Source organism: Canis lupus, chromosome 24 (genome assembly GCF_003254725.2).
Source record: "Canis lupus dingo isolate Sandy chromosome 24, ASM325472v2, whole genome shotgun sequence".
Lineage (NCBI taxonomy): Eukaryota > Metazoa > Chordata > Mammalia > Carnivora > Canidae > Canis > Canis lupus.
In genome coordinates this window covers 14,291,079-14,304,712 of record NC_064266.1, presented here as the reverse complement: position 1 = coordinate 14,304,712, position 13,634 = coordinate 14,291,079, and the positions used below count along the sequence as shown (strand labels likewise).

The following is a 13,634-nucleotide window of genomic DNA, read 5'->3' as shown; positions in this document are numbered from 1 at the left end:
CAGGTCTAAAATGACTCTTTTGTAGACAACATATAGATGGATCTTGCTTTTTTATCTAGTCCGATACCCTGCCTCTTTTGATGGGATCATTTAGCCCATTCACATTCAGTGTAACTACTGAAAGATATGAATTTAGTGTCATTGTATTACCTGTACAGTCCCTGTTTTCATGGATTGTTTCTTTGGGCTCCCTTTTTCTTTTACAGGGTGACCCTTAATATTTCTTGCAGAGCTGGTTTGGTGGTCACATGTTCTTTCAGTTTCTGCCTATGTTGGAAGCTCTTTATCTCTCCTTCTATTCACAGTGACAGCCTTACTGGATAAAGTATTCTTGAGTGCATGTTCTTCTCATTTAGTAACCTGAATATAGCCAGCCTTTTCTTGCCTGCCAGGTCTCTGTGGAGGGGTCTGCTGTTAATCTGATATTTCTCCCCATATAAATTAAGAATCTTTTGTCTCTTGCTGCTTTAAGAATTTTCTCTTTAGCTTTGAAATTTGCAAGTTTCACTATTAAATGTCAAGGTACTGAATGGTTTTTATTGATTTTGGAGGGGTCCTCTCTATCTCTTGGATCTCAATGCCTGTTTCCTTCCCCAGATTTGGGAAGTTCTCAGCTGTGATTTGTTCAAATATACTTTGTGGTCCTCCCTCTCCTTCAGCCTCTTCTGGAATCCCAATTAGACATTTATTCTTCCTTCTCAAGCTATCATTTATTTCCCTAAGCCTTTCCTCATGGGGTCTTGTTTTTTCTCTTCTTTCCTCAGCTTCCTTCCTTTCTATCAACTTGTCTTCTATATCACTCACTCTCTCTTCCACCTCATTAATCCTAGCAGTTAGAGCATCTAGTTTGGATTGCATCTCAGTTAAACTATTTTTAATTTTGGCCTGATTAGATCTCAATTCTGCAGTAGAGTCCTTTATGCTTTTTTTTCCCCAGAATCATGAACTTTATAATTATACTTCTGAATTGAATTTCTGACATCATATTGAAATCCAAATCCTGTAACTCTGTGGCAGAAAGTATGGTTTCCAGTTCTTTCATTTATGGTGAATTCTTCCTTCTAGTCATTTTGTCCAGTGCAGAGTGGCTGTATGAGCAGGCTGAGTCAAAAAAAAAAAAAAAAAAAAAAAATCAAGCACAGCCTAAGTAAAATACACCCTAGATGATTACAAAGAGGTAAGAGACCAGAAAGTAAAAGAAAATAAAGAACAGAACAAAATAAAACAAAAGGACCACTAAAGTGAAAAACAAATTTTAAAACAAAGTAGTAAAAATTTAAAAACTAAAACAAAAAACAAAGAAAAAAAAAAGAAAGGAAAAAAGGTGGTAGGGAGAATGGTGGTGGTAAGGAAGTGGTAATGGAGAAGGAATGTGGTCCCCCTGAGGGGACATATAGGGTGATCCTCTTGGTTCTGAGTGTATTTTGTTCTATATGTTAAAAGATGCTCAATCCCAAATTTATATAAACCAGTAATACTTATATAAAGACCCAACAGCAACCACAAAAACATAAACAAGATAAAAGAGGAGGGCAGAATGGGAAGGAAGAGAGAATATAATCTCACAGAATGAACCAACTTGGTGTTCCCTTGGTTCTGGGTATATTTTGGTCGTGTGTTAGAAAGTATAATTTCCACCATTGCAAAACAAAACGAGACAGAAAAAACAAAAAAACAAAAACCTGTATCTTGTATATCTACAAAAATTAAATTGAAAACATTGAAGGGAATCCAGAAGGGAAAAATATATCTAAGACATATAATTGTAAAATATTAAAGTCAAAAAGGAAAAAAAACTTAAAAAAGAAGAGCTGGTAAAATATTGTAGTTAATGTGGGAAAATAAAATATATTGAAAAATTTTAGTGATATAAAGAGTTATAATGGAAAAAGAAAAAAAAAAAAAGGACCCTGTAGTTCTATATACTCTTTTCCCTCAGTCCTGGAGCTTTCCAGTGCTGCTTATTCAGTAAACTTGCTTTTCCCTTGTTCTTCCAGCAGTTCTGGGGGAGGGGTCTGCTGCACTTATTCTCAGGTGTCTCTGCTTGAGTGGAGATGTCCCGCCTCTTGCCAGGTGCTGGGCTCAGTATGAGCTGTTTATCCTGTGAGGTCTTTGTTCCCTAGAGGCCCTGCCTTTCAAAGGTAGGTGCAAGGTGAAACAAAGAGGGAAAAAAAAAAAAATGGTGGCAGCCAGATGTCCAGCTCTGCAGTCGAGCTCCCCATAGTAACTAACCGCAGTCTCCCAGTCCACACTGGCCTAGGTGCTCCTGGGGACGGGTGCACTGACATGCACAGCTTGTCTGGTGCCCAGCAGCAGGGGAGTTCTTGCTTTCTTGTGCTTTCCCTGCTTCCGCCTATTCCAGGGGGAATGGAGGATAGCCAGCTTTGTCCACTTCAGTGTCCTTGGATCCAGGGCCCTGCTGCTGGATCCGCGCTCCCAGGGACCGCCTCTCCTAAAGGGAATGGAGGACAGCCACTTCCATCTGTTGCCAGGCTCTAGGGTAAGCAGCGGGCTTCTCCCAAATGCCCCAAAGGGCTGCGGTGCTCCAGCTCTTTAGCGAAACGGGACTGCAGTTTGCGGTGAGCTTTGTCCCAGGCACCCCAGTCTTATAGTGACTCCAGGAATCTTGATGCTTCACTGCCCCTTCTGCAATTCTGCCCGATTTCCCTGCTAAGCACTTTTCTGTCAGGGAAAACGCAGGCGTGGATTTTTAAAGTTCCTGCTTGTCCAGGGCTGGGCTTTTGTGCCCTGGAGGCTTTTGCAGCTCCCCCTTAGCCCTGCAGTCACAGCTCCCCCCACCCATTTTATTTCTTTAATTTTTTTCACCTTCCTACCTTGTTAGAAGCAAAAACCTTTGTCTCTAGCATTCCAGCTGTTCTCTCTTTACATTTCAAGTTGAATTTATAGGTGTTCAGGATGTTTTGAAAGTTATCTAGGTAAGTTTGTGAAACCAGAGCTGAGGACCTCTATCTTGCCAGTCTCCTGAACAGTCAGTCTAGACTCAACTCTCTTCTTCAGGCCAAACCTTGATAACCTTCCTGGACTGATGATTTGAATATAAGTTTCCATATGAATTTAGGGTATATGCATACCTGATCTGATTTCTTGAACTTAAAGTTAACTTCAAAGATAAAATTCAAAAACTCTTTATGCTGAGATGAGTTTCCAGTGCTCTTCCAATAGGCTCACACTCAACCTACATTCTCCATAACTCCACTTGAGAATCACCTAGGATTTCATGGTGTTCCCCTTACAAAAGCCTCACTCATGTGGCTCTAAAATATACTGCTGGAAAAATCTAGCACTAGACAGTAGATGGGAGAAGCAAATTTATATCCAGTCAAATTTATATCCAAAGTCCAATCCTTTTAGGCCAGACCATCAGGGACATGTTGGTTAGCAGTAAGATTAATGTAACCTAATGATTGACAAATCTGAATGTCCCCCCCGCCCCCATCTGTGAAGTTAACACCAGCAGTCAGATCTCAAATGCCATAGTATAAGGTAAGTATATTTGCAGCAAAATAAAATCAAGCCTCCTTGGCTTCTTGGAGTATAGCTTTGTCATTACAAGTTATATATCAATATACATAAAAGCAATTGCTAACATTTTACGTTTATTTTTAAAAAGAACTTGCTAAAGAGCTGAAATGCATTATACAATGTAAGGATAGACTTTAAAATAATCTTATCTAAAATGTCCTTTTTATATGAAATTTCTTTCACACAGTGTTTAGGAGCTATGTGATTAATAAATAGCACAATGGCTTTTAAGAACTTCTTAGAGTTTAAAGCTCAATCAAACTGATTAAGTGTGGATAAAAAGAAAGATTAAAAAACTATGTAAAAGAGTAAAACATTGTCAAAATACTATATAGTTAGGTAAATAAATTTATTATTTCAATTCTCACCTAAAACATCTAGGGAAAAAAACGTACAGATACTTACTACATACTAATTTTCAAACCTAAAGAAGACATAGTAATGTGCTTTGCATCTTATTTTTTTTTTCCCATGACTGTTTCTTTATCTACATTATCTTAGAAAATTCACCTTAGGATATCCAGAGTGTTTGTATAAGCAGCTGGTCAGGATTAGGGGTTCAATTGGAGGATATGAACAAGAAAAATCATCTTGTTCACTCAAGGAACAAATTCACAGGACTGGCCTTATCACCAGTGTTCCAGTCAAGTAGGCAATGTGTGAAATTACAGCTGACTTGGTTGTATTGAAAATTAGAAATTCATGTAAGGTCTCCAATTCTTCTTTCATTACTGCCTATATTCTAGATATACAGACTATATACCTGCACACACCTTCAGGATATTTAAGGTTAGGATTAGGAGATAAAAGTTTAAGGAATATTATATCTCAAATTACCACTAAGAGTAGTATCAAAAAAGTAACTGCTTAGATTATACACAAAATGATATTTGTTTATGCATCTTTTCTTTCTTGGCTGCTTTCTAGTTTTACAAAAAAAAAAAAAAAAAAAAAAAAAAAACAAACCCATGTAACGTCAAAGGGGAAAATGGCATTCTCTCTTACCAGACCCATAAAAAGGCCAAAAATCAAGGTGGCCATGACGAAAAAGATGTAAGAACACCAAGCAGGAATTCCAAGGGTCACTGTGAAATAGTTGTGAAGATGCTGTAATCAGAAGAAAAAAAATTACTTATTACAAAACATGTTTGAATCTCCCTCTTAGCTAGAACTCAAGTTTGTACAATGTTTCTGTACGTATGAGCTCCCACAAAGTTCACCAGTCTACATTTATTCGATTCTTCAAGAACAAGTCTTACAATGCTGAGTACTGGAGAGTAATAATCAAGGTCATATCTAGTAAGACCTACATACCTTTGTTCATGATCTGGGAGAACTCTGGCAGAATTGTTTTCCTAGCCCCTTCTTTCATCATAATAGATTCTTTTTGGTCATTCTCCCTAATAATTCCATATACCTCAATTTTTACTCCTCATGTGGCACCCATAAAAAATTAAACTTCTTGGGCCTTTGTCAATTTTTAAGTGGAACTAAATTACTACTTACAGAATATCAAACGTTTAAAATATCTCCATACAAGGGCACCTGGGTAACTCAGCTGGTTAAGCGTCTGACTCTTGATTTTAGCTTAGGTCATGAACTCAGGGTTGTGAGATGGAGCCTCATGTCAGGCTCCATGCATGGAGCCTGCTTCTGATTCTCTCCCCCTGCCCCTCTCCACCCCCACCCCTTTTCCCTTAAAATAAATTAATATAAAAAAATAAATTAATTAATTAATTAATAGATCAATTAATCAAATGAAATGAAAAATAAAAAAAATTCTTCATACTTCCTTTTCCTAATCAGACCATTACTCTATCCCACTCATATTCAATAACTTTCCTACAAAACTGAAAATATTAGAAGAAAGTTTTTCTAGTTATTTCATTATAAATAAACGAAATTCCATCAGTCTTTGAGTAGAGCGTACATCCCTTCATGCTTCCTGTTCCCTGAGACTCTATTTGATGTCAAACACTTTAAAAAATGGGTGAAGAGATAACCATTTTTGCTAATAATTGTTTACATGTTAAATCATGCAAGTTTGGAGTCAAGGCCCATTTAAATGTAGACTTGCTGAAACCATGCTTCACCATGATGGCTTAGTGATCTTACAGTTCCAAAACCAAAATCGTTAACTATAATCCAAGCATTTACTGGGCATATGATGAAATGGCTCCAAGCTAAGTGCCACCAGCAAGCAGAGATAACAACTGAATGACTTGCCTATAAGTGATTAGGTGGATGAAAATGACTCCTAGCTTCTATTTTAATTTAGTATTTCTCAAAATCCAAATTACTCAAATATCTCCCATTGGTTTCTAGTTTATAAATGTCAATACAATAGTATATTTTATTCTGGCTTAATTCTGAATGATAAACCAACAAACAAAACAGCTTGTTAATGGTCTAGAATAATCTGAGATCTCCTCTCTCCAATTTCTTATTCAGTAGAAAGGACAGATCTAGACTCAACAAGTACTTTACATACTTATATTGCAAGGTGTTCGATAAATATTTATTGAATTAAAAAAAAAGATACTAGCAGATCCTTCAATTATTCATAGGAAATACAAACAACTCATGACTTGTAAAACTATTATTGTCCTCTGGTGATGGCATTGTTCAACATTCTGCCTTTAGCCAGGGCAATAGTTTATTAAGAATAATCTAACATTCTGCAGCCCAGCAGGCAAAGAGGCATTTGGGATATCCAAAGATTGCTTCATTCAAACTCTGTTCAATTTAAGTTCTAAAATGTGTCATACAGTTCTCTACTTTAGAAAACTCTATGTAGTCATAGTTTATGCTTCTCTTGATTACTCAGTGCCACCCTAAGGATTAAACTCTGAAATGTGCCAAGGAATTAAAAGATATGGAAAGCCAGTCTAACTTTGTGCTGACCCATAGAGGCCTGTATTCTGGAACTTGCTTTATAAGTAATATCCATTAATTGCTGGAATGAATCATGTCCAGTTATAAGTCCTTCTGGATAGTATCTTATGCCCTTTCAGCAAAATAAATGATTAAAGTAACCCTCAAGAAATTTTCTAAGTTATTTTCTGGAATTCACTAAGTTATTTGCTCTTGAGTCACTGCATTCTGAGTCACACACTTAGCGCATTCAAAATATCCTCTTACTGTAGCAAGTTCTACTTCAATTTTCTCATATCAACTTATTCTTTAAAGGATGTATTTGAGCCTCTTAGAGAAACCTCACCATCTTGTGGTCTTCTAGTTAATTAATACTAAAGCCTCCTTAACCAAGTTGTGTTTTCACAACTGTAGACATAAATCTTTATCTGTTTATTTTGTCTGAGTCCACAATGGTTTTAGAACACCTTAAGATTGTTGGGATTTGTGGCATTAAGTACTTGAAGTTTTGCCGTATATATGTTTTTAAGTAATAACTGATTCATAGATAATGGAATTAGAGCTAGTGTTTGGCTACATACAGATTTGAATGAGAGACTAAATGAAGACACCATTACAGTAGAATTACCCAGTGGTCAGATGAATTTAAGGAATGGAGCAAGGCCAAGGCCTCCATGGATCACCGGTAGAATCTTCTCTCCAGACAGCTCAGTACTCCGAGAGCTGAACTACTACAGGGCAGATTCAGTGCTGTCCAAGGGCACCCACTCAGTCAGCCCAGTGCCGCACAGCCTTGTTGAGAGAGGCTGTGATTAGATTCTGCCAATATCACAGGATATACTCTGAGGCGTTTTGGGACAAATCCAATATCTCTTTCAAACACAGATCAGAATCCTCAAAACATCTTCCCTGTGTGGAAGTAGCTCAGAAAGGCTATCTCTAGTAATGGCCAAGGGTTTAGTTCACATTCGATGTTTTACCTTTTCAACACTTGTAACAAGACACAACCTTGCAGCCCCTTGTAGGCATTAAGAGAGGTATTCTGTGGGTGTGTGCTATCTCACTGTAATATGGTTCTAGATAATTTTACAAAGAAAACCCCTCAAAACAGTGAGGAGAGATGCTACCATCTAAAACACAGGGGGACATTTCAGAAGTTTTAAAATATACTCTTAAGTGTTGGCGGGGACGTGGAAAGAAAGGAAACCTTATGCACTGTTGGTGGGAATGTAAATTGGTACAGCTACCATGGAAAACAGTATGGAGGTTCCTCAAAAAGTTAAAAATGTAAATACCATGTGATCCAGTAATTTCACTACTGAGTATTTACCCAAAGAATATGGAAACACTAATTGGAAAAGATGTATGCACCTTATGTTTATTGCAGCATTATTGATAATAGCCAAATTATGGAAGGAAATGAAGTGTTTATCGACAGATGAATGGATAAAGAAGATGTGGTATATGTGTGCAATGGAATATTAGCCATAAAAAATGAAATCTTGCCATTTGCAACAATGTGTATGGAGTATTTAATGCTAAGTGAAATAAATTAATCAAAGACAAATATATGATTTCACTCATGTAAAATCTAAGAAACAAACAGAAAAAAAGGAAATAAACCAAAAAACAGACTAGCCCCTTCTTTCATCATAATAGATTCTTTTTGGATCTATTGATCCAAAAATCTATTTGATTGATTTTAACTGTTAAAAACAAACTAATGGTCATCAGAGCAGAGTTGGGTGAGGGGATAGGTGAAATAGGTGATGGAGATGAAGAGTATGCTTATTACGATGAGCACTGAGTAATGTAGAGAATTGCTGAGTCACTATCTTGTACTCTTGAAACTAATATAGCACTGTTTGTTAATTATACTCTCATTAATGTTTTTAAAAAGTATTTCCATTTTGAAAAAACACACTCTTGTTATCCTCCAGTCTAAACACCTATGGGCTTTAATTCTCATTGTGAGGTATTTATAAAGCCTTTAATCTTCTCCATCATCCAGACTGTCTTCCCACAGATGCTGCCTACCTTACTGTCCACCTTGTTGCATGACAACAGTGGCACCAAGGTGAGGGCAGTTCCCCCATACTATATTAGCTCAGCGAGCAGCACAAATTCACAAAATCAAGTAATATTGAAATGCATTCAGATGATAAACCTAGTTAGCAAAAATACACATTGTACAACTGCCATAAAACCCTATTTTAATCCTGCTATCAGCCTGGATTAAAAAAAAGGAATAAAAAGATAAAGCATTCCATATTGACTAGTGAGAGGTAATAAGTAGTTTTACTTATTGATGACAACAATGATTAATGAATACAACTAACAACAAACAGTTATCAAATACTGATTATGCTAAGCACTCAAAGTGTTCTAGTGACAACAGTTTATAGCAGGGAAAACTCATAGGTTCAGATATACACACACAGGGTGGAGAACAATGAGCTTTCTCTCTGGAAGAATGAAAGATAATACCTCCCTACACCACTGTAACCAACTGTGAAAAGAGATGAGAAGACAGAAAGACTGGAAAGTCTCTCCACTCATGTGCCACAGACAACATGTCAGCCCCAGGATTCCTAACCCTGACTGCGGCACCACAGTCAGTGACAGTACCTCCCAAGTTCAATCTCCTGTGCATTGCTTTCATGGCACCTCTACTATCCTTTAGATTATTGACATTTTTCATTGAGTAATTTTTTAAGCTGAATTTCAAAGAAATTTTACATTGCCATTATAAATATAAAATTAGTACCAATTCCGTATCTAGAAGATGTCTATCCACTCTTTAAGAAATTCCTTGAGTTGTACATCTTCCAGGCACCAGTGATTCGTATGAGGTAGGCAAATGTCAAGACTATTTATGAGGATAGGTGTTATAGCAGATGTGTCAGTGACTTCTATGAGTCTATATAAAAATTAAAATACATAGGTGGATACCATCACAACTACATTGGGAAGACAATCTGAATTTTAGTGGTGGAGAGAATATTTGAGATTATCCACCCTTCCCCCACACTGTGGTATAAATTACCTACTAAGGATCCCTCAGATTCCAGGTGATAGTCGAAAGCTCACAGATCTGGCTTGTAACACTACTCAAGGAACTTCTCCACCTTAAGGATTTAATCAAGCAAGAACATATGGGAGGTTGGCATAGAATTAAGGAAGCCAAATGCAGAACACAACAAAACCCCTGAGTTCATGGGAACTCAGCTGTGTGGGTGTCTCCTCAACAAGCAATTCTGACATCCTGAGGACAAGCTCTTGTTTCCAGAATGCCAGATTGAGTAAGCTGGCTTCATTCCTAAAGCAGAAACTCAAGGACTTTAAGATGAGCTCAGTAGGCTCTCATCTTATAGATACTGCTCTTGTTTTTATTTTATCTCTTTCATTATAGAAAAAAAATTAATACAGAGAAAAGAATTTTTTTTTAAATCAGCCATAATTTCAGGATCAGAGATAGCTATTGTTGACATCTGATTAATCTCCTTCCAGGCATATTCCTGTATACACATACAAACTCCACAAGAACATAACATTACACATACTGTTTTGTCATCTTTTCACCCACTTAATAACATGCAATTTTCCCTACAGAAATATTATATTTAACCAGCTACCCAACCAGGGGAGACTGTTGCTGAAGAAACACTGACTTCTATCTGTCTATGCATCCACAAAGTCTCAGTAGGATAAAAGAGATTGTGGATGGGCATCAATATCCTTGCCTCACTGGCATTAGCCACTCTGTGTCTTTCCTTCTTGGAAACCTTATACTCATTTAGTTCTAGCCATGTTCTTTCTCCTTTTCTTTCTTTCTTTGTCTCTTTCTTTCTCTTTCTGTCTCTCTCTCTCTCTCTCTCTCTCTCACCACATGCTATATATTTTTTCTGTTCACTGTTAATACAGCTGCACTATAATTTTATATTGTCTAAATGTGTCTTATAAACAGATTATGTTCCCCACAATTACACATTCCACATTGATGAAAGGATCTTGGGCAAGAAAGAAGGGCTGGCTAAATAAGGTGAGTGAGCTGGGTGGGCAGCTAGGAGGACCCACTCACTAAGCGGTTCTTTGGGTACAACCAGGCAAGACTACACCTCAAGGCTGAAGTGAGAACCTGCCAGCCAGCCAAGGATTGAGTCTCATCAGGCTGGAAATCACGTGCTCTGTGAATAAGAGGACAAGGGCTAGATTGTAGAAACAGGTTCGGAGAGCCCTTCCCAGAGATTTCATGGAAAGCTGGAAACTTGTCTCTAAGAAAAGAAGCAACTACACAAGTTGTCAAGAGGCTTGGGGAAGCTAGTTGCTGATACAGAGGGTGATGCCAAATTTCTAGCACAGATTTTTAAGGTAATGAATACACACACATGGAGAGATCAAAATAATCAAAATAATCTAAAACCTACCACTTATGTTCTTTTAGTCATGTTACTCTCCACTACACACACACACACACACACACACTCTACAGTCAGAGCAAATACATTAGTGACACCAATAAATATAAATGGACCAACTTTATCATTCAAAAGAATTACTTCTGGCTATATGCTTTTCATAAGACTCATTTAAAACATAACAACTGGGGCACCCGGGTGGCTCAGTGGTTGAGCATCTGCCTTTAGCTCAGGTAGTGATCCCGGAGTCCTGGGATCCTCCTGCATCAGGCTCCCCACAGGGAGTCTGCTTCCCCCTATGTCTATGTCTCTGCCTCTCTCTGTGTGTCTCTTATGGATGGATAAAATCTTTTAAAAACAACAACAACAACAACAAACCCACATACAAAAAAAAAAAAAAAAACCAACTATAAAAAGGTTGAAAGTGGAAAAACATTTCAGGCAAAAACTGACCAAAAAGAAAAAAATATGGTATTAATACCAGATAAAAGTGACTTTATAGAGGATCCCTGGGTGGCTCAGTGGTTTAGCACCTGCCTTTGGCCCAGGGCATGATCCTAGAGTCCTGGGATCAAGTCCCACATCAGGCTCCCTGCATGGAGACTGCTTCTCCCTCTGCCTGTGTCTCTGCTTCTCTCTCTCTCTCTCATAAATAAATAAAATCTTTTAAAAAAAAGTGACTTTATAGAATGTAAAATGTAACTGATTGTCAAATTTAACAATTTATCCTATAAAACTATCTTCTTTTGTTACCTTTTTAAATATCTGGAAAGACATTCTAAGTATATATGTGTATATAAATATCATATCTACTCTACTTTCTAATCACTAAGAACATCTTCATAGGGGCACCTGGGTGGCTCAGTCAGTTAAGAGTCTGCCTTCAGCTTAGGTCATGATCCTGGGGTCCTGGGATCAGGTCCTGCATCAGGCTCCCTGCTGAGCAGGGAGTCTGCTTCTCCCTCTCCCTCCACTCATACTTGTGCTCTCGCGCGCGCTCTCTCTCTCTCTCTCTCTCTCTCACTCTCTCTCTCCTGCTCAAATAAATAAATAAAATCTTAAAAAAAAAAAAAGGAAGAACATCTTCATTGGTTGTTCAGAGATGGGTCATATTTTATTCTCCAAGTTGCCCTTTCTTTGCAGTCTGATGCATACGCACAGAATCTGTGTGCTGCCCAAGGCTTGAGCACTGTGTGTATAAAGATAAAACATCCACTCCTGGCCTTGACAGGACAAGTGGCACACATTGTAATTATTTGCATGATAAAATGAAAAACTGTAACTCTTTATCTAAACTCCCGTTTATCTAAACACAAAATGTCGTTATGAGGACAAAGCAATTATTTTCTCCCCAGATACTATATTTGAAAATATACCTCTCTAACAATGCATGAAAGTCATGACCAACTTCTATCTAAGCTCTTCTTAAGCCACTAAACAAATTCATCTCTTGATCTGCACTTCTTATAGGTTCTATGCCAAGATCTTGCTCTTATGATCCCTGACATCAGTCTGTTATGATTATCCTGTTGAAGTAAACATTATAAGGCTACAAGGTTCTGATATGGCTATTAGAACATATAACTCTGTCAACCTTTAGTGTCAACAAACTGCAAAGGGTAAAATTCTTATTCTCAATTCCCAACTGGCAATTCATAATTCTCAAACCATAAATAAACTTCTCATCAGTGTTATGAAAATAGTTGAAGAAAACCATATAAAACTCATGTTATCTGGAGAGAGGGAAAATCCCAGTTATTGTTTAATACCATACACAAGTGCCCAAGAAATACTGAAAGTAGGGGACAAATTTAGTTTCTATTGTTAAAAAATCCTGGTTAGTAGTATATCTCACAAGGCAGAAAATATTAAAAACTGGGACACAAAAGATTGTTCTTAAATTTCCCCAAACACATATCAATGTGCATGAGAAACAGAAGAAGCATGAGAAACAGCTCGTGTGTTAATTCATTCTGATGTTACTACATTAAACATTTTGAGTAAATGGAAAGGTGGACATGTGCTCGGCTTTGTTCTTTGGCAACAGAAAGATCAGACTTCTGTATGGCATTGTTGGATTTCAGAGCCCTCTGATGTTTTGGTAAATCTAGATGAATGTTGCCTTAATTTTTCCAATATATATGACCATATAATTTGTACTGCAAGTGAAACATGAACTCCTTGAATATTAAGTTCTAAATATGACATCATGACTTAGAATCATAGCTTTGAAAGGACAATTATAAGGACTCAACTTCTAAAGATTTTTTTTAAATACTTTAAGGATATATATTTAATTCCACAGCAAGTTGGTTAAATTTGGCAGAATTTAGCCCACCCTACACATAAAGGAAGTAAAAGATTATGTAACACATTCAAGATTACATAATTGTTCAACATTTTAACCTAAATAACAGTTCTAACTCACTGAAATGACTCAGTGCTTATAGTAGGGATTCTCAAACTTCCTTAAGGGACCAGAGAGCGAATATTTTAGGCTGGTGGGTCATAGGATCTCAGTCACAACTATTCAACTCTACTACTATAGCATGAAAGCAGTCCTAGATAATAGGTAATGAATGAACATGTCTGTGTTCCAATGAAACTTTACTTATAAAAACAGGTGGCCAGCCCCGAAGCTATAGTTTGCTGATCCCTGACACAGAGAATCACTTTCAGGCTTAGATAATCTTTGACCTATAGGGAGATTATGACAATGGGAAAATAAGATGAAGTAAAACCACAAAAGCCCTTTCAGCTTAGATAAAGGGATTCATCACTGATCTAAGAAAATATGAA

At 37.3% G+C, this 13,634-nt stretch overlaps 1 protein-coding gene across 1 annotated transcript in view; it reads right to left on the bottom strand.

Annotated features, from left to right (window-relative positions):
- The window catches only part of TMX4 (thioredoxin related transmembrane protein 4), a 52,183-nt gene that overhangs the window by 9,670 nt on the left and 28,879 nt on the right, over window positions 1-13,634 (bottom strand). The window contains exon 6 of the mRNA XM_025469339.3: window positions 4,549-4,650. Within this exon, the coding sequence (XP_025325124.1) occupies window positions 4,549-4,650 (102 nt within the window). The remainder of the gene's footprint in view (window positions 1-4,548; window positions 4,651-13,634) is intronic.